Raw genomic sequence first — 27006 nt, forward strand, 5'->3', positions numbered from 1 at the left:
GCTGCTCTGGGGGCAACAATTATCAAGGAGAGCAATCCTCAACATCCTACCTCAGCACAAAGGCCTGCTCTGAAGGCAGTCTTGGACCACCGGTGCTGTCTCCAGGCAGCGATTAGCCCACAAGTTCTGTACAGGCAAGAGAAGAACACAAGTTACCTCCTGAGAAATGCAAAAGCGTGGGAAGAGGAGGCCAGGAGGCTCGAGGTTTGTATATGAATGACTTTATTTAAGTATGCTGGGCACCACCAGGCAACATGGTTTGGACAGTGTGCGAGGGAACAGTCAGGCAGATCAAACAAATGCTAGATTGGAGATGGCACCTTTCTGTCCGGTCACTGCAGTTTACAAAATGGAGCACTGCTGCTTCTGCGAGGCCAGCAGAGGGGCTGGGAAGGGGAGGAAGAGATCACTGGCACTGCCTGGGGCACGTGGGAGGCGAGCAGAGGGGTTTGCTTCTTCCCCTCCGCACGTTAACAACAAACCAGCAAGAACGCAACTTATTTTCTGGCAGGAGGAGGCTGAGCAGTGAGAGCTCGTCCCTACCCGACGGGTTCTTGCTTAAAAACCACGATCTGTTCTGGTAGGGGTAGGAGAACAAGCAACACGGCCTCAGCTGGGAGCAGAGCACCCGACCTGCCTACCTGCAGCCTCTCGGATCCCGGAGAACCCCCTTTGTGCTAGGGCAGCGTGCTGCTTGCTTACATTCACGCCAGCTCCCGCCGAGCCTCCGCAGCGGGGCTGTTGCAACCCTCCGGCTCCTGCCCCTTCTCAGCTCTGGCGAGGGAGTGACCCCAAGGTGATGGGTGGAAACGAACAGAAAGGAAGGGAACAGGGAGGAACTGCCACCGAACAACTCCAGGCCCACTGCGAATGCCGGGTAATACAGAAAAATCAGTGGTGAAGGAAACGAAGAGCACCAACAGAAGCAAGGGGAACAGTGCCACACCTCCACGCGAGCTGCGGGAGGGATGAGGATGTTCTAGAGGACAGCCAGCAGCTGAGCAGAAAGGCCTAAGCAGCACGAGAGGACAGCAGAACGCAGCCCCTGCGACAGCTGGCTGCTCCCACCACCGCGTTGAGGTGATTCCTTGTCCTCTCCTTTAGTGTATTCCCAGAGAACAGCGAGGCTCCCTACACAACGGTTACCGAGCGGTGATGCAGGGCTGGCCGGTTATTTTGCGAAGCGTGTGTGTGCTGTAAACAGTGTTAACATCAAACAACAGACAACTGGGGAGCAGGCGTTCAAGGAAGACCCGAAGCAAAATTCCCAGGTGCTGCGGTCAGTATTGGAGATAATACGCAGACATTTCAATAAATAAAACAATTCTTACATTACGACGCACCTTTCCAACTATTACGTAGCCCCCGAGTGGATATAGTACACGAGTTACGCCTGGCTGAAAACGCGTGCTCCCTTCGCCCTGACGTGGCGAGGAGGAGGCAAACAGCCTCAGCTCCTACAGAGCAAGAACGTGAGAGCTCAGTACTGTGACTCTTGGCAGGTTGAGGGGGAACACACAAGTGCCTTCACCCCCACTCCGGGGCACTTGCTTCCAGAGGAGAAAAGTTATTTAAAACGAGGAATGAGAGAGTAACCGTCTAGCATAATGAAAGCTGATTAGAGATTGCTTTGTTCTACTCCATGCAATATGAACTAAGTCCTATCACCGACTTCTCCGGCTGCGGCACCGACCCACACGTCAGTCTGAGAAGTTCCACCCCGCCACACTCACACAACACCCACACACACACACACCAAAAACAGTGGGGGCAAACGGGCTGAACTGTTGAGAATGTGCTTCCTCTTAATTAAAAAAAAAATATATTAAAAACAACTTCCAAAACCTACTGATGTTGAAGACGCTGCAGACTAAGAAAGTAGCTACGGGGCCTCCGCTGTGTATTTCCAGACAACCCAGGCATTGCAGCCAGGCCGACTAAAGCCTGCGTGAGGGGTTTGCAGTGGTTGGCTCCCTTCTGGCTTGCTAGGCAGATTCTAAGCTGTTCCCTTTTGTTTTCGCTTGCTCGTTTTACAGTGGCAAATGTGATCGTAACACAGAAACTAAAGGGACTGAAATGAAAAAGGAATGGGCCATTCTGGAGAAATTCAGACTGGGGTTTTCTCCTTTCCATTAAAAAAAAAAAATCAAAAAAATAAAAAAAATATGAAGTTAGTATGAATACAACCCTCCTGCTGCTGTCGTCTTTGCTCAGTGACATCGGGGCATGCTGGCGCACACACACACATACAGGCAGCTCTCAGACACTCGGACTCAGAAAAGCGAGTTTAGAACTGAAGTGAGTCTTCGGAGGAGACTTGAGGACAGGTCCCAGGGCTAGAAGGTTTTTCGGTGGATGGCACGAGCTCCGTCTTCTTCATATTCCTTTTTCGAAACCCACATTTTCTTAAAGGTGTCCAGTGAGGCCAGAATAGAGCCACTGAGGAGAGACAGGCATGTTACGTATTACAGGCAAACGGGGGCACTCCCACTGCCTCTCTGCAGAGAGGAGCTGTTTCTACTGCACAACGCTTCCATGCTTGAGGAAGGTGCTAAGGCTCCTTGTTTCCTACAACAGAAACGCTCTCTGAATGGTCACCTCCTCTCCCGTTAGCCTCAAATGCGCTGGCACCACAGAGCCTGGCACCAGGCACCTCCCAAAAAATGTGCTGACACTGCTGCAAACACCAGCCCTCTTCACGTGGGGTCTGGTCTCACTGCTTAGGATTGTGGAGCTGAGTTTAGTTCCCCTGATCAGCAACACAAGAGGGAAAATGCACCTAGAGCCTCTGCCCTAAGGCATTTCCTACCAACAAGCTTGTTCTACTTTGGTAGAACTGGACTGGTTCAGACAATGAGGAAAATTAAGGACTTGCAGGAGCCTTAAAGATGCAAAGGGTAAGGGGCTGGCAGCATGGAGACGGGCTCAGGAACCAGGCTGAGTATCAGGTGGCTGAGCAGTGACACAGCAGCAGGAGGGACAGGGCTCTGAGAGCCAGCAGACGGCGATTCCCCCGCCCTCATCCCACAGAGCGACCCAGCATCATGCAGTACGTACCCGATCCACGTGGAATACAATCTCTCCTGAGGAGCTGATATCTAGGAGAAGCAGAGAGTCAGTCAGTACTTTTCCAAGCTCCAGCCTGCTCCTCCTGGCACACTGCCCCTCCTACAGCTGACAAACACAGGGACGACCTCTCCCACCATAAAGGCACTCAGTGGATCCCCCACAGAACCACCCCAGGATCCTAGACAGGTATGCTGCCAGAGGAGCTGCCTTCTCTGATGAAACCGCACAGGTTTTCATCACGACAGCAGATATTGTTGGGCTGTCTCCAGGAAAGCTGCTGCTGGCTTGAACCACGTGGCAGCAGCATTTTTAGCACAGTTCTCTCAAGAAGACACACGGAGCATGTGACAAACACCCAAGAGAATGCTCCTACCCTTATTTTGACGTCCTTCGGAGCTAGTTTCTTCACTTCGCTCAAGAGCCTATCACCAAAGCCTGCACAAGACAAAAACAAAGTAGTCTGAATCCCTCAGCAAAATTCCAAGTTCCATCTACTAACAATGTGGCCAGATCCTACACAGCCCTATTCAAACATCCCACTCCTGATCTCACAAAGAAACCACGTTGAAGGAGCACAGAACACAGCCAGAGAAGTACCAGGATTTTGTCTCACTCAGACCTCAAACACTACCACAACAGACTGTGTCCCGCAGCAGCAACTTGAGACAAGCAACCAAGATTCCTAGCTAGGATCACAAATGGGCCAGTTCCCTCCCTCTTCCCTTGGCCTTCCTCCTGTATCCAGCCCCTTTTTTAGGGCAGAACACGGTTTGAACGGGAAAAATGGGATCTATCTGGAGACGTCCACCTGTGGATAAAGGGTGGACAAGTTCTGGCAGAGGATATCTATAAATTAATAGGGGCCAGATGCACGCTGGTTCTGACTAGGACTCAGAAAATTAGTGAGAATCAGTGTTCTGCTTCTCACTGTAACTCCCCAAAGAGCACAGAGTTCCCACAGCCCTCATCCCACAGGACAAGCTGGGTGATCTATGTTATCTTCCCTGTTTCACATGAGAAGGAAAAGAAAAAGCACAGCCCACTGAAAGAGAAGCAGGAACCTTTGAAAAGCGTGGAGCCTCCAGACAGCACAATGTTGGAGAACAGCGTTCGCCTCAGGTCCATGTCTGATTTTTGAATGGCAAAAACGAGCACCTCATGGAGTCCTTCACATTCCTCCCCTATCAGGTCTGGCCGGAACAAGAGCTCCGGGGCTCGAAAACGGGCAGGGCCGATCTGCAAGAGGAGAAGGTAGCACAGAGTGAGAGAGCAGCACGGCCCAGTTCACTGTCTCAAGTTTGGGTCTTTCTCTCTTAGGCAAAGCTTCAGAGAAAGTTTCTCGGACACTTGTGCTGCATCATCAGCTCCCAAGCAACCGCCAGATTGACCTACTACTCCTGGCAAAGGTGCCATTTCCATTTTGCAGATGAAAGATAAAGAAACCCGCTGGTGCAAATCTTTAAGTTGCTGTTTCAGTTGTAGTAAATTCTGCTGAATTGGCTCATAAGTAAGTGCTGTTAGGCAGCACACAATCCAATCTAGTGATTTGCCATAAAATTATCAATAAGTCCTATATTGCTGCTAAATCAAAGTTCTGCACAAATTAATTCACAACACTCACTCAGCTTCATTCAGCAGGTCAGTGGTGGACAAGGGAGCAGATCCACCCCCGGTGCTGGAGGTAAGACCTGTATTTCTTCTCATTCAAGGCTCAATCTTTTGAGGACTATTCCCAAAACACTCTTCAAACCAATTGTTTCTGCACCTCCAGGCAGAACAAAAACCACGTACAAAACCCCAGTGGGATTTACAGCAAGCTGGTACCAACCCACACTTCATACCTGATCCACATAAAGATTTGCTAGATCAGAGCCTGCACTCAAAGAGCTCTCAGTCCCCCTGGCCATGCTTTGTCCTTACCCAGGACTCCCAGTAGAATCAGTGAGGTTTCTAATAACGTTTTCTTCCCCTAAGAACTCCAGTGCCCCAGCCAGCAGCCTGGGATGAGTTCTGCTCTTTTTAAATTACCCTCTCCCACCCAACATTGCATTAAGTTTCCCATCAGGAGGTAGAAGGCTGTTCTGGAAACCCAGTGCATCACAGGAGGAATTGTCTGACAGCAGTCCTCACAAACCTCAATCGTGCTCCCATCTGGCAGGTAGTACTGAGCCTTCTCGGTCTCCAGAGTCTCATCCTTCTGGGGGTTTATTGACAGGTAGCAGGCACGCTGGGAGGAAGCAGAGTCAGGGAGAAGAAGATAAGGGTAAATGCAAATACCTCTCATAAACACGTTTCTGACTACAAGAAGTAAGTTCCTTAACTATCAAAATCCAAGCATCCGTCTGGGGAGACCAATTTCAACATTATTTTGTATTGGGGAAAAGACCTTGTGGGTTCTCATCAGGAAAAATACCTTATCTGCTCTTCATGCTTCGGCTCCGTGTAATAAGAAACATTCAGGCTGCTCACAATTGCTCTAGCTGCTGCTCACCTTTTGTTTTCACCCCTCTCTTACTGCTTAAGAAATTATCTCCATCTGCTGCAGATGGGATAATTATCCTGAGAGCACTTCCAAACTACTGTACTGGAAAGCAAAACAGGCACCTGGAACACCTTCAGTGACATTAACCGTATACAAAGGTGGCTTTGGGTAACTTGGCAGCAGATTAGGAGCATGAACAAAATGCATTATTACATTTCAGAGGAAATAACTAATAGCCAATAGCAAAATTTCTTACTCAACATGGTCTATGTGGCTTGCTGCCCGCTGACCACCTACATTCTAAGTTACAGGAAACAAAATATTTTGACTCTTCAAACCGCTCCAGCAGCCTTATTTTTTCTTCCATAGTTAAGCTTTGCTTTTCTACGTTGTTATCATTTGGAGATTAAAAAACAAGCAAACATCTAAACAGAATCACAGAACAGTTGAGGCTGGAAGAGACCTCTTGAGATCATCCAGTCCTCAATGCGTACAGCCCCTCGGTAGGGACTGGACACAATCTGGACTATAAATCTCAGATCATGCAATGGCTGAGGTTGGAAGGGACCTCAGGAGGTCATCTTGTTTTTAATGTGTCACTCTCACATTAAAAAAAAAAAAATACTAAAAATCCCTTTACATTCAGATGAAGCCTCCTTTGTTTCAGTTTGTGCTTTCTGTTCTGTCACTGAACATCACTGAAATCAGTCTGGAGTCTGGCTCTGTCTTCTCTGCTCCCTCCCTTCAGATATTTATACACATTGACGAAACCCTCCCAGCTGTCTCTTGCCCAGGCTCGATAACCCCATCCCTCTCAGTACTTCTTCACAGGAGGGTAGCTCCAGTCCCTTAATCATCTTGGAGGCTCTGCTCTCCCTCAGGCAGAAAAAGAAATGAGGTTCAGAGCTAGGCAGGCTGGCACTTCCCAATATATTTCAGAGAGTCAACAACTTCCCTGGGGCAGAAATCCCTCCCTGGATAACCACAGGAGCAGACAGTACATCACCTCCTTGATGGTCTTGACGATCTCAAACTCTGAGGTTGTGTGGAAGTCGTAGCCTTCCTTCCGCAGATAGAGGCGCAGGAAGCGGGACACGTCGCGGCCAGCGATGTCAATCCGCATGATGGAGTGAGGCATGGCAAAGCCTTCGTAAATGGGAACCGCGTGGGTAACGCCATCCCCCGAGTCCAGCACCACCCCCGTGGTCCTCCCAGTGGCATACCTGGTGAAGGGACAAACCATCAAGCCAAAAAGAGCCATTAAAGGTCAGCCCCAAGCATGCAGCACAACCAGACCCAACTCTAGGAGCAGAGATTTCACACAAACAGCCTATAAAAAAAATCCCTACAGCCATTTCTCATCAAATTCCTATAAGCTCTATTACAGAAACTGAAATTTAAGTTCAGTTTGTGCTTGAAACAGGAGGTAAGTCAGACATTTGTGTGGTCTTCCCTGTTCTGTTTGGTTTTGGGAACAAAAAAAATAGATTTCAAGAAACATTTCACAACAAATCAAAGATGAGAGGTACTTACAGGCTGAGCACAGCTTGCATGGAAATGAACAGTGCTGGCACGTTGAAGGTCTCGAAAAACACCTCAGCAGCACGTTCTCTGTTCTTGCGTGGGTTTAGGGGTGCTTCTGTCAGCAGCACAGGATGCTGGTAAAGAAAAGGAGCTGTGTTGTAATAACCAGGACGCAGCTAGATGTGTGCTCCCCCCAAAATTCTGGTTATTGTTCCACCTCTGGAACCAACAGTAGAACAAGACGTGGAAGGGAGTAACTCCAAGTAACTTGCTAGATGGTGAATAATCACTACTAGGTTGGGGGACCAGCAGGGCTCTGGTCTAGTTATGAAGAAATCTTAGGAAATCTGCCCTGTGAGTGACCCTTTTTCATCAAGGATGAACAAGGTGACCCTTTGTACCAAAAGTCAGCCAGACTGCCCAAAAAACACAGCCCCTAAGAAAGGGTAAAGGCACACGGTCGTGGCATGTGTAAGCAGAAATATTCCTCCTCCACTTACACAGCCTCTCACTCTCAGTCATGTAATAATTTTTGGTCAGCTCCTTCCAAACCACATGACTGTGGTTTTCTCCTTCCTCACTTCAAATTATGTCACTGCTGAGTGGGTACGCCTGATGCACAGGCAAAACAGGAAAAGTAAGGAGCACTTGGCACAGAGCAGAATATATTAGAGAGTGTGAGTAACAAACATTGAAAGTCAGATTTTCAGTCAGGCCAGAACATGAGATATGGGGAGGAATTCATCTTGGACATTTCTTGTATCTTCTGAGAGGGGAAAGAGCTTAATTTAACAACAGGTAAGTTTAGAAAGAACAAAGGAGGAGTCCCAAGTTCTTCCCAAAGTTCTAAGACCCTGGTGCAATCACGAAATGAGGCATCTCACCTCCTCTGAGAACGTCTGAAGCTGGTCTTTTGAATACACGTACTGCCAGATGCGCTCCATGTCATTCCAGTCCTTTACTATGCCGTGTTCCATCGGGTATCGGATCGAGAGAAGGCCTCTGTGCTCCTGAGCAAACAGAAAGGACAATGCAGCTTACCTGTCAGCGACTGGAACAATTCACTTCTGAGCATTACGACTACAAATTCACCCGAGAGACTTGCTTATTATCAACTCCACTGAAAAACATCATATCTATAGTGTACAGGGTGAAGACTAAACACTAATCACAAACATCTCTTCCAGAGAAGCATTTACAAAGATTAAACAAGGCTGTTTTACACAGATTTGGAACAAAGGGTGTCTGCAGAGCACATTCCATCCTAACAGTTTTCAAGCCAACATACAGACACCTCTCAAATGGTATCTTTGTTCTACCAGCTCGGCCATGATATAAAATATAACAGGGTGATACTGGGGAATGCAGTTCAGAGGGCTCACAGGAAACATGAGACCAGAATGACTGCCTGTTGACAAAGGCACAACTGTGGAAAGCGAGCCTCTTGCCTACACCCCAGAGATAAAAGGCAACCAACCAGGGTCCATTTCTAAAGTTCTCAGTCACAGAGACAGGGATGTAACCATACAGACTGCAAAGCAGCCTAGAAAAAAGGAGAGATACGGAAGGACTTGTATGAAAATAAATTGGGACCGAGGAAAATGGTCTGTGGACAGCAGGTTGGCACAAAAATGTCATGAAGCTTCCCAATTCAGCTTGGACATGCTTAGAAGTGAGAATCTATTCCACTCTTCAGGCCTACCCTGCTCTCAAGGAACCCCAGCTCTTTCAAGGGTGACTGCTGCAGCTCTTAGAGCAGCATAGCAAGGTGCACGGAGAACTGCAGTAAGAGGTTTTCTTACCTCTGCCTTCGGGCCAATGAAGATGTCCCCTTCTAAAGCACCAGCCATAACACGAACGTGCTTTGGTCTCCCCACACTGCAGAGGCAAAAGTATAAATGCTTCAGGAGACAGCTCAGGTGTGCCCAACAATTTATGACCTTTTGCTCCTCTCAGCCCCAAGCAGTGCCCTCTAACAGCCATGACAGAGTCTGAGCGCACTCCCAGGTGCAGACAGCCCCAGGTTTGCTCTGTGTGAGCTAATCCCAGAATCAGAAGCGAAGGGAGCAGACTGCGGGCACTGCTGAAGTAACAGGACGTGAGCCAGTTGAGTCTGGCCACGCTTTCCCTGATGATTCAGGATTCCAGCAGTGCCTGGGGTAAACGTGGCTAGACTGAGCAGCAGCCTGAGCTGACAGACCCCCACCATACTGCTTGACCTCTGGCAGGCTCCTCAGATTAGACTTTTATAGTCCCTTGCCCCATTTCACCACACAGATGAGTCTGCATCGGTCACAACAAATACATTTGTTAAAAAAGCACCCTATCCAAAATAACAGCCAGGGCCTGCTCCTGATCCAGCAGTCCTTCTTCCAGTAAAGCTGTCAGAAAAGTCGCAAGGAAGCTTGGCAGGAACGAACACTTCAGCCCACACACCAAAGGCATACGCAGGGATTCACACCTCCAGCCCCAACCTTGTCTTTTTGGTGGTGACCTAATGTCTCCAGACTAAATCCTACAAAGCTGTAGTGGTTTGGGGGCTGAGCCTGAGGAAGTGACAGATCATCCTTCATGTCCCGTGTGTCCCCCAAATCTACAAGTGCTTAACAGCAGAGATCTTCTCTCTCAGACACTTCTGTACAGCAGGAAAAGAAATACCCAACTCATTTATCCAGTAACACAATGAGACCACTCTTCCCCTCCACATATCAAAGGATTGGTTCATGGTACTGGGAACTGATCGGGAGTACTTACTAGTTTGGGAAGCAGTATTTCGGTATTTGATCGCCTGCAAAGCCTGCTTTAATCACACCCGAGCCCTGTGGGAGGAACAGACAGATGCTCAGTCACCTTCCCAACTTTTAAAAGAGCAGCAAAGTACAGCAGCACTGCCAGAACCCCTCCTTTTCGCTCGGAATAGAGCTCCCCGTGGGTCCTGCAGGCAGGGCAGGGACGGGAAGGTGCCAGCAGATCGGCTCGGCCGCTAGAGGGGAGTAACCAGCACCCTCCTGGCAGAGAGGCATCATGCAGGGCGCAACTTCCAGGAGCATCCCGCTGTGGCTCCGGGTACACACCCAAACACCGCCCCGTGCAGTAATTTTTCTACCCTGTGCTATTGCTTTTACAGTGTGAGAGGTTTGTGAGGCTGAACCCCGGCTCTGCAGTTTTCTGGTGATCTTAAATGCTCCCGTGGTGGAGGAGAGCTCTTCGGAAAGCTGTGCAACAGCAACCAAGCCCTGCCAGCTGTGGGGAGCACTGCTGAAATGTGTAGGATTGAGGTTGTAAGCCTCACGGAGGTAGAAGACCTAGAGAAGATGAAGGGAGAGTGGATGAAGTCAGGGAAGGGAGTAGGCAGCGTGAAACGAGTTGGAGCAGAGACTAGAGAAAAGAAATTAAGGAGGGGGATAGGCTGGCTGGTGCTAAGGAGGCAGGTCACAGAAATCCCATCAAAAAAAACACTGGGAACTAAATGGGACCGGGCTCTGGACACAACAAAAGTGCCAGTCAGCCTGCAAGAGGAAGGGCTGGAGGCAGGAAAGCAGCTGACAGGATGGGCCTTGTTTAAAAGAGACAAGGAAGAAGAGATTAGCTCCCGTCCCAGCTCCTCCTTCCCCAGCTCCCTTTGCCAGCTGTTTCGGACAAGGTGTCAGGCTTTGCAGGGCGCACTTTGTGAGCTCTGCATCAGGAGCAGGGCCACATCCTGCACCCCCTGCCTCCTGGCAGATCTCCCAGCCCCTGCACACACAGGCACAGGTGGGATGAGGCAGCCTGTGAGCGTTAAGACAATGTCCCTTTGGACAGCCACTCCCCTGGCCCCTCGCTTCAAAGCAGAGCCAGGAATAAAACAAACACTATTTTGATTTTCCTTATCGAGCTTTTAAACTCTGTACCTGGGAAATACTACCAGCCTTTGTCAAACCCGGCAGCAAAACAAAAACCAAACCACACTAATAAACTGACAAACAAAAATCCCTGCATGAAACACAGTGAGGTGACCCCATCAGAATATTGCTCTTAATGAATATTTTATTCTAGCTAATGACTGATCTCGCTGCCAGGACTCTCTGCTGCTGGGAAATGGTTTCAGAACAACGATGCCCCTATTTTAACACAGGGGAAAGAAACTAAGAAACTTATGCCAGGCCAGGAACTACCCCGCACGCCCTGGTGAGCCTCCCAGCGAGTTATGCATTTTGAGATTTACATACCCAAGTTCAAAGTCAGCTGAATGTGGCAGCAGCTCAGCAATCTCTGCTGGAGCTGAAGACAAAGGTTTGCTTTGAACGTGGCAGCGAGATGGGACTGGAGCAGAGTTGTGCTTCCCAGCGCCTGGGAGCAAAGCGAGTTTGCTGTCTCCATGCCACCAGGACCTGACAGCACCTTCTGGCCATTCAAATTGTCTTCAGAACATTTTGATTCTTTGAAGGTGTGTGTGTACTGAGCAGATCTAGTTATCATACCCCGTTTTGAGATTCCTATGTAATCAGATGAAAAGGTTTAAGCATTGGGCAATTAAGAAAAAGTTTAAAATAAAGAGCGGGTTTTTCCTCTGTTTCAAGGAAACAAAAAGAGGCAAAACAAGAAAAACGAAACAAATCCTCCTTCTGCTGTAAGCTCAGGTTTATTAAAATTTAAAAGAATTTCAAAATTAACATCCTTCCACCGGTAGCTATCCTGGCTGGGCTTTCATCCTCCTTGCTGGTTTCTTTTTCCTTTATCTGAGAAAATAAAGAAAGAAACTAGATCTTCCTTGACCTTCGTATCTGAAATAACCTCATGGAAAATTATCACGAGCATCTTAAAGCATCCGAACATCATTCTCCTGCTAGCTCTGTGGCCAAAGTCAGTTATTGATTCACCCACCTCGATGCATCTCAGACTCAAATTTCAATGGCAATCCAAGAGAGCCAACCTGCCATGTAATACTTGGCAGAGGGGGTCAGGCGTGTTTTAGAAGTGACTTACTGGACAGGGAGGAGCATCAGACTGTGCCGGGGTACAGCTGCAGCCTCTCGCTGTACACTACAAAACTCCCTGCTGGAATCGGGGAGCTGAGCACACAGTTTGGTACAAAAAATAAGTCACTTTTTTTGTGGCCACATACCTGAACGTCCTTTTAGAACATGCTGGGATACTGGGGGAGGCTGGAAAAGGGAAGGTGTGGCTTGTGTGCCAGCTCAGAACCTCAGCTCCCCCTCCCCGCCCTCCCACAGGTGCACATCCATGGGACAGGGCAGCGTTCAGCCTTGGAAAGCTGTCAGCAGCTCTCCGAGGCAGCAGGAGCGGCACCACCTCTCCGTGCAGCCCCATTTCCCATCCTGCCTGAGCTCCCGAGAGCACCAAAAATGCAACGTCACCACAGGGCTCATCGGCTGACAGCCTGCGAGCACTGAAGGCAGATCTCACAACAACTGCTTCATTCCACAGCTCGCACTGGGAGGGGAAAGAGGGAACTCACTTAGCAGAAAGACAGAAGAATTAGCTTTTAAGACCAGCTGTTAAAACGACAAAAGAAACAGTCGGTTTCTGGCAGCACATGAATCTTTCTTTAAGTCTGAAGCAGGGAGGAACAAGCAATCATTGAGCTAAGTAACAAAAAGGCTGCCGTTAGGCTGCTATTACATGACTGTATCATAACAAATTCTTCCTCACAGAGTGCTTGGGAAGACCTAACGGCTAGCTACTCACTGCAACACTTGCAGGATCAACGTTACTCCAGTCACCGCTAAGAACAATCGACTTAAGCCCTGCCCTTAAGCCCCCAGTAATCTCCCCGCTGTGATTCCAGGGGAAGAAACAACAACAACAGCGTGTATCGGGGAGCTCCAGTTGTAGAGAGGCAAGTGGGATGGATAAGAAAGGAAAGGTCGGAAGGATTGACTCGATTTGAGATCTGTAAACCATTCAGATTGTAAAAAAGGAGTGTGTTGAGATGTGCTAGGCTAGCAGGCACACGTCATACGGTGAAAGGATTCAGAAGAAGCTCAGATGACGTGCAGAGAAGGCAGCACTGACCCTCTGAAACGGCAAAACCAGGCTGGCTGACAGCAGCGGTCAGAAGGGAGGGGCGTCAACGCGTGACTCAGCCGAGGAGGCTCCCCCCAGCCCCCAGCCCTCCCCCCACCCTCTCCCTTTCCCTCTCCCTTCCCCTCAGGCCGCCCCAGCTCCCCCAGGCACACGGCGGGTGACGGCCGGGCCCCACCGCAGGCCCGACCAGCCCCTAACAGCCGCCACACCCCAAATGCGACCCCCGCCAACGTGGCCCAGGCCGGGCAGAGCCCTGAGGGGCCGAGCGGGGAATTTGTGACGGGAATTTTTGAGCCGGGGGGGTCCCGGCCCGATGCGCCCCGGAGCCGCCGCCGGGGGGGGGGGGGGGTCCCGCTGTGAGGGGCGGCGCCCGGTGCATGCCGGGAGCGCGGCCGAGGCCTGGGCGCGGAGCACGCCGGGAGCGCGGCCCCATTGTCCCCCTAGGCACAAAGCGGGGCCGCGGCCCCTCCTGACGGACAGCCCCGCCGGCCAATGAGAGCGCCCGCTCCGCGCAGGGGGCGGGGCGAACGGCCGCTCCAACCAATGGGAGCGCGCCGCCCCGCCCATCCACCCCACCCCTCAGCGGCGGGGGGGCCGCTCCTCACAGGCGAAGGGCGGCGCCCCTCGGGCGGGTGACAGGCAGCCGCCTCAGCCAATCAGGAGCCGCCGAGCCGCTGTAGCCCCGCCCTACCAGGACGCGAAGCGGCCGGGCCGGGTGGGGAAGGGGGGGGTGGGGGCGCCCCCGATGACAAAGGGATCGCCGCCGCCGGGCCCTCCCCGCTCCCCCCGGCCCCGGGGCTCGCCGCCGGCCGCACTCACGTTGTCTATGACGACGGGCTGGTTCGCTATCACGTCGTAGGACTCCATGGCGAGCAGCCGCCGCAGCCACCCGTCAGGGAGCAACAGCCCAGCCGGCGGCGGCGCATGCGCGGGAGGGCGGCGCGCGGCCGGCTGGGTGATGTATTCCCCTCGGCCGCGGGGGGTGATGGGAAGTGTAGTCCTGGCCCCTCCCCACACTGTGAGGGGGGTGCGGCGGGAGGGCGCGGGGCATGCTGGGAGTTGTAGTGCGGGGAGGTTGTAAATGGGGGGGCTGTGAGGGACTGAGGGGGGCGCAGAGACACGGGGGGCTTTTTTTTTTTTCTTCCCCTTTTTTTGCAATGAAAGGTAGACGGAGAGTAATTTCTTAAATATTTTAATAAATGCTGAGATGCGGTTTGCAGCCTCAGTTCTTTAGGGAAAGTTAGCGGAGGCCTGAGTGGGTGGCTGAGGGTGTACAGCCCCCTTCAGACCCCACAGCTCCCCTCACAGCCCTCCCAGATCTCCCTTCAGACCCCCCCACAGGCCCCACAGATCCCCTCACAACCCCCCTAGCTCCTCACAGCCTCCCCCCAGACCACACGTTTCCCCTCACAGCCCCCCCAGACCCCATATCTCCCCTCACAGCGCCCCCGACTCCCCCCCAGCTCCCCTCAGAGCCCCCATCAGACCCCATATCTCCACTCACACCCCTCAGACCCCCTATCCCCCCTCACAGCCCCCCAAACTCCCTCACAGCACCTCAGCTCCCCCCACAGACCCCATGTTTCCCCTCACAGCCCCCCCAGCTCCCCTCACAGCCCCCCCATACCCCCTATCTCCCCTCACAGTCCCCCCAGCTCCCCCCCCAGACCCCATATTTCCCCTCACACCCCCCCAGACCCCCTATCCCCCCACACAGCTCCACAGACCCCATATCTCCCCTCACAGCCCCCCAGCTCCCCCCACAGCCCCCTTATTTCCCCTCACAGCCCCCCCAGACCCCTTATTTCCCCTCACAGCCCCCCAGCTCCTTCCCCAGCCCCCGTATTTCTCCTCACACCCCCCCAGACCCCCTATCTCCCCTCACAGCCCCCCTATTTCCCCTCACACCCCCCTATCTCCCCCCACCCCCCCCACCAGGGGTCGCGCTCTCAGCGCGCCGCACCGGAGCCGTGAGGGCGGCGAGGAGGGGCGGGGCGAGGCGGGGCCTCCCTCAGCGCCGCGCGCTGCCATTGGCGGCCCCCACCTGTCAATCCCCGTCTCCATGGCAACCGCGGGCCCCGCCCCCTTCCCCCCTCCTCCTCCCTCAGCGCCGCGCCGCGCAGCGCCGCTTGGGCCGGGCCGGGCCGGGGGAAGCGAAGCGGATCCGGAGCCGATCCGGAGCGGATCCGGAGCAGCTCAGGCGCCGCCATGGAGGGCGTGCGGCCTGCTGGGGGTGCCCCCGCGGCAGGGCCGGGCTCTGGTGCGGGGTCCGGGTCCGGTTCGGGCTCGTTTCCATCGCTCTTCCCGCCGGGGCTGCACGGCATCTATGGGGAGTGCCGCCGCCTCTACCCCGAGCAGCCCAACCCGCTGCAGGTCACCGCCATCCTCAAGTACTGGTCAGTGCCCGGGGGGATTTTGGGGAGCTCTGGGGGGGTTTTGGGGGGCTGGGAGGGGATTTGCGGGGGTTAGGGGGGGAGTAGTGGGGTTAAGGGGGGGTATTGGGGGCTGGGAGGGGGATATTGGGGTCGTGGGGGGTGTAGTGGGGTCTGAGGGGGATATTAGAGTCTGGGGGGGAATATGAGGGGGTATTTGGGGTCTGGGGGGGAGTAATGGGGGCTGGGGGGGGAAGTAGTGGGGCTAAGGGGGGGGTATTGGGGTCTGTGAGGGGGATACTGGGGTCCTGGGGGGAGTAGTGGGGTCTGAGGGGGGATATGGGGGGACATTGGGGTCTGGGGGGGGAAACTGGGGGATATTGGGGTCTGGGGGGGGAGTAGTGGGGTCTGAGGGGGGATATGGGGGGATATTGGGGTCTAGGGGGGAGTAGTGGGGCTCTAGAGAGGGGTATTGGGACTCGGGGGGGGACATTAGGGTCTAGGGGAGGGTCTGGGGGGAAGTAGTGGGGTCTGAGGGGGGACATTGGGGCTCTGGGGGGAATATTGGGGTCTGGGAGGGGGATACTGGGGTCTGGGGGGGAGTAGTGGGGTCTGAGGGGGGATATAGGGGGACATTGGGGTCTGCGGGGGAGAGTAGTGGGGTCTGAGGGGGGATTTGGGGGGGACACTGGTTTCTGGGAGGGGGAGTAGTGGGGTCTTAGGGGGAACATTGGGGTCTGGGGGGAGAAATTGGGGGATATTGGGGTCTTGGGGGGAGTAGTGGGGTCTGAGGGGGGAGTAGCGGGGCTAGGGGTGGAATACTGGGGTCTGGGGGGGGACATTAGGGAATGCTGGGGCCTGGGGGGAGTAGTGGGGTCTGAAGGGGGACATTGGGGCATTGGGGTCTGAGGGGGGACATTGGGGTCTGGGAGGGGCATGGGAGGACACTGGGGTCTTGGGGGGAGTAGTGGGGCTAGGGGGGACATTGGGGTCTGGGGGAGGAATATTGGGATATTGGGGGAGTAGAGGGGCTGGAGGGAGCTGTGGGGGCTTGGGGGGGGAACTGTGGGGTCGTGGGAGGAGTTGTGGGGTGAGAGGGGTGTTGAGGAAAGAAGCGGGGCTGGGAGGGAGGAGCAGAGGGGCTGCAGGGGTTTGGGGGAGCAGGGAGAGCTTTGAGGGGTTTGGGGGTGCAGGGAGAGGTGTGGGGGATTTGGGGGAACAGAGAGGCAGGAATGGGGTTTGGGGGTGCAGGGAGAAGTGTGGGGGGTTTGGGGGAGCAGTGGGGCTTTGGTGGGGTTTAGGGGAGCAGGGAGAGCTTTGCAGGTTTTGGGGGAGCAAGGAGAGGTGCAGGGGCTGCAGGCTGAGGCCCGGGGAGATGCCCAGGAAGGTTTGGGGGTGCCGTGGGGTGCCCCAGGGCAGCGTGCTGGGTGTCAGGGAGGTGTGGGCATAGAGGCAGCTCCAGGGGGATGTGTTTTTGGGGTGACCCACAGCGAGAGATGGGGCTGATGAGGGCAGGGCATGGGGAAGGGAGCGTGTTTCCCTCGCTGGGTCAGTTCCTTGGGGCTGCAGCTTCTCCTCCTGGCCAGGAGGCTCGGGCTCTGCCTTCTGACCCGGAATTTGGGGCTCAGCCACGGCCGGGATTAATGGGATTGTGCCAGCCCCCGAGCCCAGTGCGTGCTGCGTGCCCCCATAAATCAAGGCAAAGCCTTGTTTGGGAAGAAACCTGGCCAGGGTTGCGTGGCGTTTTTCATGAAACTCGTCTTTTTTATATTTTCAACACAATTTGCACGTCTTGGGAGAAGGTTTGTGATTGCTTTTCTCGCCGTGTTTCCCCTCTGCCCACGTTGGGTTCCTTGGGCAGAGACTTCAGCGCGCCCCGAGCACCAGCCAGGGGAAGGTGCCTCGTGGATACAAACCCCGTTTTTCCCCCCCCTGAGGCCGCGCTTCTTGCTCCTGAATGAGCTCCATGAATAGAGAACGCGACGCATTTGTACCTGCAGCTTTGAAGTCGGGCTCTTCCTAATAAACTCCTCCGACGCTGCCAGCTCCTGGCGTGAACCCGCGCTGATAGGGAGATTGCGGCGGGAGGATGTGCGAGAGCTGGCCCCAAAACTGGGTCAGCGCCTGTGTCAGCAGCCCTGGAGGAGCAATTCTGTCCCGTGTGCGCTCCTCCAGGCTCGGGGATGGTGCTGGCTGCTCCTGAGCTTGTGGGGGCTTCAAGGGTTTGCACGTAGGGCAGAGGGTGAGATGTTTAAGGGTTTGTCCTTTTGTCAAAGCACCTGTGCTCCCACATGAGTCAGGAAAGAACAGCGATGCTCTTTTCAATGGGGTAGGTGCCTCTGGCCCACGTTAGGAGCTTGCAGTGCAGATACAGCTCCTGCTCCTTTACCCGGAGAGTTTTCTGGTGTTCTTTGCTTTGCGGAAGTTTCAATACGATTTTCCAGAGGGCTTTGTGCTTTAATGGTAAAAACACTGTAGTATTTTTGCACGCATGCACTTTGCCTTCCCGTGCTCCATGCTTCCTGGACTTAACCCAACCTTCCTCTTCATTTTTTTTTGGAGGTAACTGGACCGTGCTAAACTTATCTCTAGCTGTGATTTAGGGCAGGACCATCTACAACCCCTTGTAGAACCCGTGGAGACTTCCCACTTGCCTTGAATAACCTCATTTACCTGAGAACCTTTTTGTTTTTAATGCAGGCTGGGGGGACCTGATCCTCTGGACTACGTTAGCATGTACAGGAACGTGGGCAACCCGGCGCTGAACGTCCCTGAGCACTGGCACTACGTCAGCTTCGGCCTGAGTGACTTGTACGGAGACAACCGAGTGCACGAGTAAGCATCACCCGCGTCCTCTTGCTCTGCGTTGTGTTCTGTGTCACGTCGGGGGGAGTGAAAGTAGAACCTTGTCCTGCTGTCTGTGTTATTTGAACTGCTGTTTTTCTGGGGGGTGACGTGTGCCACAGAAATTCTTCTTCTTGATGCAGAAGAATTTCTGTGTTCCCCTCTTCGAGCTCTGCGTGCGATATATGTCCTTGTTAGTGGTGTAAGTTGAGCGATTTGTGGTTTTGGTTGTTGTTTGGTTTTGTTTTTAACTCCCAGGGAAACTTTTTTTAGCTGAATGTCCCGTGTTTTTCCCCCTTGATAGTCTGCTGTGCTCACACGCTTCCATCCCAGCTCCTCCCTGTGCATGTTAAATGCCTTCCTCTGGAAAACTGCTGTCAGGGCATTTTTCCTGGTGCTGGCACGGCAGCGTTACTGTCAGCAAGGGGACTGCCACCCAAGTGCCTGCTGCGTGAAGTGCGAATCCATCCTAACAGAAGTATAAAACAGTTGGCTGAGTTTCTTCTCTGCAGCAATGATTACCTTGGGTTGTTGGTGCGGGCAGTCTTTAGGAGGTGTTTCGTGTTAGATGGGGCAAGTAGCATGATCTAATCTCGGTATTGTCCTGCTTTCACCGACTTTGCTCCTTAACTGCAGGTAAAATAAGCAGTCACCCAGCTTTCACAGTCCTGGGGCTCTGAACACGGATTGTTTTTAACCAGAAAAAAAAGAAAGAGCAGATTTCTGCTGCTGTTCAGTGAAACTCTTGTGCTGTTTCATCGTCGCGGGCTACATATCCCTGACGACTGGCGCAGCAGAAGCCCTGATTTGTTCATCCCAGCTTTTCCTCCTCTGTTTGTCTTGGTTGAGTTTCAGCCAGCAGTCTTTATGGGTTTTGTTTCACCCAGGTGCTTCTCTTGCAACAGCGGCAGCTGAGCAGTTTCTTTAACCTTACCCACGTCCTCGAGGCGGTTCCTTCTGTTTGTGGAGACAGAGCTGGTTTTCAGAAGTCTCTTTTCAGAGTGGAGCTTACACAGACTCGGTGTCACCCAGACCTGCCTGGGGCGTTTTGACCAACACATCTGGCAGCAAACCCCATTCATTAGGTGCTGGGGCAGGGACAGGGTAGGGCAAATAAAAGGTGAAAGAAACAAAAAGGAGTTTAAAGGTTTCCTTCCCTTGCTTTCACAAGAGACCCAGCCATGGACACGCAGGCCTTCACACGATGCCTTTGTTCTCAAATCACGAGATTTCATCTTTGCTGCTGAAAAAATGGGGTTGCCAAGATGAGGCAACCTGTGTTTTCCAGCCTCCTTCTGCTGGAGGTTAATTTTGGAGGGAGTAAGTGCTGCGCTGGCTTCTTCTTTTTGGTGGCCTGCCAGCCCGAGGCTTTCTTCTGGTGAGAGTGTTCTCCTCGACCACACTCAAGCCCGGTGGGTTTGGGAGAGAGCAGCGGGAGGACGTGGGGGTCCCAGTTGAAGACACGAAGGGTGAGGAATGGCTTTAATGTGCTTGTATGAGTGAAGAAGCAAATTGTGTGAGGACAAAAACCTCGGCATCTCTCAAACACTGAGCGTGAAGTGATCAGCGGGTAGGTGAGCACTGGGGACAGGCAGGGGAAAGGAGCTCAGCCCCACCAGTTCTGTTCCCTGCTCCCAAAACACAACTGCCACGTGGACTGCACGGCTCCGGACTGGCACTTTGTGTGCTCAAGAAGCTCTCATTATCCAGGAGGGAGTGAGAAAGCCCCTATTTATGGTCTCTGCCACTCAAAGCACTTTGAAATTCTGCTGTCCCAAAGCATCCTGTGGGACGGCTGGCAGGAGAGCGGGGCGACAGGGCTGTTGTTCAAATTTTGGGAAGATTTCTTGTAAAGCTGGCGTGGCACTGAACTCCACTCACTGGCCAGCAGAGACAGCTGCTGGTCTGTGGCTTTTGGTTTGTTTTCCAACTCTTGCTGCAAGGAGCACAGGGCTGGACCTGCCCGCGACAGCGAGGTTGCAGCGATAGAGGCGTGTGTCCCTGACCTCGCTGCCTTTCATCCTTTTGGAGGACAAATATCACTGCCAAGGACCCTTTTAATCTCCCCACTTCACTTTGGGTAACACCTGGCTTATTTCTTGTGGACCTCTTCTGGTGATAGGGGACAATCTGAACCAATTATACTGCAGTACGAAATGAGAAGGGCTTTTTGATGATTTTCTGAGTGATGCAGGGCTGAGCTGAAGGCCCCTATATTTTTATTTATAATGGGATAGCAACCAGATGTAGCGCGTAACGTGAAAATGTTGACTTGAATTTATATTTTTTAATAAGAACCTGAAAAGCCTGAAGTGGAGCTCTCCCTGTGCCTCCTCGTTGACAGATTTATTTTCAGCTAAAACAGCACCGCTTCCTGCTCTGCTTGAATACCAGCCCCATGCACACAGAATAACGGGGAAGAGATCTCAGAATTTCAAACAGGGGAAACCCTTTTTCATTTAAAAACACTGAGTGCTTCATGGCATAATGGCAACCACGACACAGCTGTGCGGGGCTGATGGTGCTCAAAATCCGAAATCCTGACGTCAGGGCGGCGTTAGGGAGCCGCAGGCCTTGCAGGGGGATTGCCAAGCCCCTCGCCTGGCAGTAAGTCATAGAATCATAGAATATCCTGAGTTGGAAGGGACCCTTAAGGATCATCAAGTCCAACTCTTGACACCGCACAGGTCTACCCAAAAGTTCAGACCATGTGACTAAGTGCACAGTCCAATCTCTTCTTAAATTCAGCCAGGCTCGGTGCAGTGACCACTTCCCTGGGGAGCCTGTTCCAGTGTGCAACCACCCTCTCTGTGAAGAACCCCCTCCTGACGTCCAGCCTAAATTTCCCCTGCCTCAGCTTAACCCCGTTCCCGCGGGTCCTGTCACTGGTGTTAATGGAGAAAAGGTCTCCTGCCTCTCGACACCCCCTTACGAGGAAGTTGTAGACTGTGATGAGGTCTCCCCTCAGTCTCCTCTTCTCCAGGCTGAACAGGCCCAGTGACCTCAGCCGTTCCTCGTACGTCTTCCCCTCCAGGCCTTTCACCATCTTCGTAGCCCTCCTCTGGACACTTTCCAACAGTTTCATGTCCTTTTTATACTGTGGTGCCCAGAACTGCACACAGTACTCGAGGTGAGGCCGCACCAGCGCAGAGTAGAGCGGGACAATCACCTCCCTTGACCTACTAGCGATGCCGTGCTTGATGCACCCCAGGACACGGTTGGCCCTCCTGGCTGCCAGGGCACACTGCTGGCTCATATTCAACTTGCTGTCTACCACGACCCCCAGATCCCTCTCTTCCAGGCTGCTCTCCAGCGTCTCATCGCCCAGTCTGTACATGCAGCCAGGGTTTCCCCGTCCCAGGTGCAGGACCCGGCACTTGCTCTTATTGAACTTCATGCGGTTGGTGATCGCCCAGCTCTCCAACCTGTCCAGATCCCTCTGTAAGGCCTTTACGCCCTCATTTGAGTCCACAACTCCTCCAAGTTTGGTGTCATCAGCAAACTTGCTCAAAATACCCTCTATTCCTACATCCAGATCGTTTATAAAAATATTGAAAAGTACCGGCCCTAAAATGGAGCCTTGAGGGACCCCACTGGTGACCGCCCGCCAGCCTGACGCAGCCCCATTTACCATAACCCTTTGGGCCCTGCCCGTTAGCCAATTGCTCACCCATCGTATGATGTTTTTATTTAGCTGTATGGTGGACATTTTGTCCAGTAGGATCCTATGGGAAACAGTGTCAAAAGCCTTGCTGAAGTCCAAAAAAATCACATCAGCTGGTTTCCCTTGGTCCACCATACGGGTGATCTTATCATAAAAGGAAATCAGGTTAGTTAGGCAGGACCTACCCTTCACAAACCCATGCTGGCTGGGACCAATGACTGCTCTGTCCCCCAGGTGCGCCTCAATAAGTCCGAGAACCAACTTCTCCATGATTTTACCAGGCACTGACGTGAGACTGACAGGCCTGTAATTGCTAGGGTCTTCTTTCTGACCCTTCTTGAAAATTGGCACAACATTTGCCAGCTTCCAGTCTACCGGGACCTCTCCAAATTCCCAGGATCGTTGAAAAATAATTGAAAGAGGTTCCGCGATGACATCCGCCAGCTCTTTCAGCACCCGGGGATGAATCCCATCCGGACCCATGGACTTGTAGGGATCCAGGTGGAGTAGCAAATCCCGCACACGTTCAGGGTCAGTTGGGAGTTTGTCATCCCCACCGTCCCGGCCCTCCAGCTCAGGGCACCCTGGGTCCCGAAGCCCATCATCGGCATTGAAGACAGAGGCAAAGAAGGCGTTAAGCGTCTCTGCTTTGCCTATGTCATCGTCTGTGAGGAGACCTTCCCTATCAAGGAGCGGCCCTATGTATTCTTTAGTTCTCCTTTTTCCATTCACATATCTAAAAAAACCCTTTTTATTTTCTCTCACAGACACAGCCAGCTTCAACTCTAGCTGTGCTTTGGCCACTCGAACTTTCTCCCTACAAACACGAACAGCATCCCTGTATTCTTTCCATGACGCCTGGCCCTCCTTCCAGTAGCGAAACACTCTCTGTTTCCGCCTAATCTCCATTAGAACATTCCTGGTCAGCCACGCCGGCCTCCTGCCCCGCCTGCCTGACTTGCGATATTTTGGAATTGCCTGATTTTGTGCTTCTAGGAGGCATCGCTTAAAGAGTGACCAGCACTGGTGGACATCGAGGCCTTCAAGAGCAGTTTCCCAGGGGACCTTGCTGACTAGTTCCCTGAGCAGCCTGAAGTCCGCTTTCCCCATATCTAGGGATGAGGTTTTGGTGGCACTTTTCCTTCTGTCACCATAAATATTGAACTCAACCACTTCATGGTCGCTATGGCCGAGGCGGCCACCAATCACCACATCTCCCACCAGACCCTCTCTGTTTACTAGCAACAGGTCTAGGAGGGCACCTTTCCTAGTTGGCTCCGTTAGCACCTGCACCAAGAAGTTATCATCTAGGTGCTTCATGAACCTCCTGGACTTGCTTGTTTCAGCTGTGTGGCACTCCCAGTTAACGTCCGGCAAGTTGAAGTCCCCCATAAGGACAAGGGGAGTTAATCTCGAGGCCTCTCTTAGCTCTGTAAAGAATAATTTATCGGCGCTATCGTCCTGGCCAGGCGGTCTGTAATAGACTCCCACAACGACATCCCCTTTATTCGTTCGTCCCTTGATCCTTACCCAGAGGCTCTCAACTTTGCCATCGCCGACCTGAAGTTCCACACAGTCCAGCCCCTGCTTCACATACATCGCCACCCCACCACCTCGCCTTCCCTGCCTGTCCCTCCTGAAGAGCCTGTAACCATCTATCGCAACACCCCAGTCACAGGACTCGTCCCACCAGGTTTCGCTTATGCCGATGATGTCGTAGTTGCGGGACTGGGCCAGGACTTCTAGCTCATCTATTTTATTCCTCATACTGCGTGCGTTCGTGTAAAAGCATTTCAAGTGCGTCTCCTTACACTCAGCACCTTGTGGAGCTGACCGAAGGACCTCACTGGCACACAGCCCCTCTGATTCTAGCGTACCATCCCTTAGGTCTTCACCGGCGCGCCTGGTTTTAGCCCCTTCCCCCTTCGACTCTAGTTTAAAGCCCTATCTATCAGCCCTGCCAACTCCTGACCAAAGATCCTTACCCCTCTCCGAGAGAGGCGCATCCCATCTGGTGCCATCAGGCCCGGTGTAGCGTAGACCTTCCCATGATCAAAGAAACCGAAATTCTGCCGGTCACACCAGTCACGAAGCCACGAGTTTATGTGAACAGTACGTCTTTCAGCTTCGATCCCCCCTATCGGAAGGACAGAGGCAAACACCACCTGCGCCCCTGATCCTCTAAGTAGTCGCCCCAAATCCCTAAAGTCTCTTTTGATCGCCTTTGGACTTCTTGTTGCAACTTCATCGCTACCAGCCTGAAAGACCAGTAGCGGGTAGTAGTCAGTGGGCCGTACCAGGCGCTTGACTTTCTTGGCAAAAGTCCCTCCAGTGGAGCGTGCTGCACCACTCGAGTGGCAGCAGAAGACCTTCTGGGATGTTTTAGCAAGTTAATTGCCATTTCCAACTTTTTCTGTCTACTTTAAAATCCAAACGGATGGGTAACCGCTTGAACTTAGCGAGCAGGGTTAGAGTACAGCCTTGTGCTTCTTTTTTTGACTGCTCTTGCTTTCTGAAAGAGAAATCATTCACTGCAGCGATGAATGAGTGCACAGGGTGTGAACATGTGGCCATGGGATGGGTTCAACTCCCTCTTCCATCCTGCAGGGGACACATCCCTGTGCAGAGAAGTTGCTCCCGTAGCTCCCCAAGCGCTCACCCTTTTTGTTAGGTTCACAAGTGCCTGGGAAATGAAGCTCGTGATGCCATTCCTGAGAACCTGAAAGAGTCTTGCGTGTATTCAAACTGCAAGGCTGTCACTCAGAGCCACGGCAGGAAGCAAAACTTCAATTACGGCTGGGTTACGAGATAAGGTTTGTATGTGGGGCCTGCCCACATCCCTAGAAGAAACACACCAACCGCGTTTTGATGTTCAGCCTTTTATGTAAATGCCAATAATTGGGTTTCCCAACCTACACAAACTTCACGTCGACGAGGGTTTGGTTTTTTCTCCTCTCTCCTTTTTCGTGGCAGCCTGCCAGGGGGCTGAGTGCAGCACCGGGATAACGGGGTGGCTCTGTGGGTGGTGCCTCCCCGTGAAAGGTGAGGGTAAGCGTGAGCCCTTCACCATCTCCCCGTCCAGCTTGTGCTCCGCTGCCTCGTGTAGCTCCTCTGAATGACCCGGGCTTGTAAAAGGGCAAGGATGCTTGTTAGAGCCGGGAGGAAGAAAAAAAAGGAGCGCCAAACTGGATCAGGTAACAAACACGAGGCTTGCGGAGGGGTGGATGTTTTCTGGAAGGCTTTTTCCGAGGCTGAAAGGAGGCTGAAAAGAGTATTTAGAAAATAGCCTGGAAGTTGGAACGAGCGCTCTCTTTCTTTCGAGTGCACGCTGGCTTCTCTTTTGAGCCCGCATGAATGTAGGATGGAGTGGTGCTGACAGCTGTCACTTTAGTGGCCTCTCAGTTCTGCAGCCTTTCATAAATTTAAAAGCTCGCTGCCCTCCGCTTGCCAGCCTTTAGCCTTAAATTTTGGTATTTAATGGGTCCCTAAGTGCTTTCTAAGCCACAAGCCTGAAGCAGCGCTGAAATATTACACCGAACTCCAAGGTGACAGGGAGCTCTTTCTAAAAGCCGGGGACGACTCTGCCCTCCTTTGTCTTCACCAAAATGCAGTAAAACAAAGAGCCTCTGAGGAGACAGTAAATTAGAGGTGGATGGCGGTGGTTGTTACGGATCAATATTTCGGAGGAGATTTTGAAACAGCACTGATAGAAAACAGGATGCAAGTGGAGAAACGAAAGATCGAACCGGTCTGGGAGCCGAGCATGAAATTCCAGGAAAATTACTAAAACCCCAAAGTTTTCTTCCATCTTTTGTGGTGTCCAGTTTCTTGCCAGCGTGGGATTGAAGCATGCTTGATGCAGGAGACCCTCAGGAGCACTTCTTTTGAGATACCAGCATGGAGGTGGCAGCCCCTCCTCGTCCTCACCTTGCTGCACTCGGCTGCTAGCTCTGAAGCCAGGTGACACCGACTCCTTGGTACCACTTTGTGGTATGGGTAGGGAAGCGAGGTTGAGTTTGGGGACAGATCTTCAAGTTGAGGGCCTTCTGGGAACTGTTGCTGGAGAATAGAGCCCCTGCTAGAGGGAATGGCATGGGCACGGACATCGGTAAGTCTGAGTTTAGGAAGGAGGTGCCAGAGCTAAGTCTGGAGGAGGGAGAGTTCAAGATGAGTGCTCAACCCTCCTCTTCTTACTCGTTCTGTTCATCCGGCAGAGGCTGACCCCAAATGTGGTGCTTATTTTTCTGATCAGCCTTCTTTCTGAGGCAGAGAGGAGGGAAATGTTGTGGCAGCTCTCTCCCACGTGTGTTCTCTGGTGTCTAGAAATGCAGTTGTGCTTCTTCCAGCAGGCATCGTGGCACTTGTGGGTCCATCTCTTCTGTCTGCTTGGTCTGTAGGCGCCTCATCCTTTGCAGAGCTTTGAATTGCCCAACAAGTTCAAAAATGGGGACATTTTAAAGACCCACAAGCGTGACGTAACATTCAATTCCACGTTTCCCCAGCAGAAACCATCTCAACCAAGCATTGTGCCCACTTCCACACCCTGTTGGTGGTGTCCCCTGATGGCTGGGGCAGCGCACCGGGACTAGGCCTTGCGTTCCTCTGCTGGGGACAGACCTCCCTTGAAGCTGCGGGCACCACGGGGAAACCTTTTTTTCCCCTCCTCCCAGGCAGAGAGTGCACTTGGCTTCCAAATATCATTTGCTGGAGGCATTTAGCACCGTTAATGACGTGGAGGATGGAGGCCACCTACGGAGAGGTCTGCTCCGTGTGCCTGCGGAGCTCGGGGGACCAGAGCACGCCTGAGCTGTGCTAGGCTTGGAATTATTTTTTTGTGAAGCATCGAAGGAAATTCGTTTAATGTTTGCTGTAAAGTAGTTGAGTTTACAAGAAAGGCCTGTTTTCAATAAAAAAGGAAGAGATTGGATGTAAGTTTACAGCTGAGCGTTCCCGAAAGCGAGGCCGGCTTCCTGCTCGGTAGCGCATCTGCGCGTGCATCCTGGTAAGAGGAGCCTCTGCTGCCA

General features: G+C 52.7%; 2 protein-coding genes across 4 annotated transcripts in view; one reads left to right on the top strand and one right to left on the bottom strand.

The window, feature by feature from the left end:
* Positions 1–192: 192 nt before the first annotated feature.
* Positions 193–14027, bottom strand: ACTR1A (actin related protein 1A). Its single transcript, XM_084290357.1, has 11 exons — positions 13922–14027; positions 9830–9894; positions 8878–8953; positions 7960–8085; positions 7085–7209; positions 6558–6774; positions 5204–5296; positions 4131–4305; positions 3443–3504; positions 3058–3098; positions 193–2439 (listed from the first exon to the last, which is right to left on the bottom strand). The coding sequence occupies exons 1-11, from the start codon at positions 13967–13969 to the stop codon at positions 2337–2339; spliced, it is 1131 nt and encodes a 376-aa protein (XP_084146483.1). The 5' UTR covers positions 13970–14027; the 3' UTR covers positions 193–2336.
* Positions 14028–15206: 1179 nt separating this feature from the next.
* SUFU (SUFU negative regulator of hedgehog signaling) overlaps positions 15207–27006 on the top strand; it is an 86936-nt gene continuing 75136 nt past the window's right edge. For all 3 annotated transcript variants that reach the window (XR_014618644.1, XM_084290647.1, XM_084290648.1), the window contains exons 1-2: positions 15207–15498; positions 18175–18309. Coding sequence is in view for 2 of the 3 variants with exons in the window: in XM_084290647.1 (XP_084146773.1) it covers positions 15311–15498; positions 18175–18309 (323 nt within the window). In the remaining variant the exon portion in view is untranslated. The remainder of the gene's footprint in view (positions 15499–18174; positions 18310–27006) is intronic.

Source organism: Netta rufina, assembly GCF_964035555.1.
Source record: "Netta rufina genome assembly, chromosome: 7".
NCBI classification, from domain to species: Eukaryota; Metazoa; Chordata; class Aves; order Anseriformes; family Anatidae; genus Netta; species Netta rufina.

Bases quoted from the DNA above. Each gene is read 5' to 3' on its own strand.
- ACTR1A (XM_084290357.1), bottom strand. From the start codon at position 13,969: ATGGAGTCCTACGACGTGATAGCGAACCAGCCCGTCGTCATAGACAAC. The intron at 9,895-13,921 runs GTGAGTGCGGCC...TTCCTCCCACAG, and splicing joins AGCCCGTCGTCATAGACAAC to GGCTCGGGTGTGATTAAAGC. The intron at 4,306-5,203 runs GTTTGTGAGGAC...CTCCTCTTGCAG, and splicing joins CAGATGGGAGCACGATTGAG to ATCGGCCCTGCCCGTTTTCG.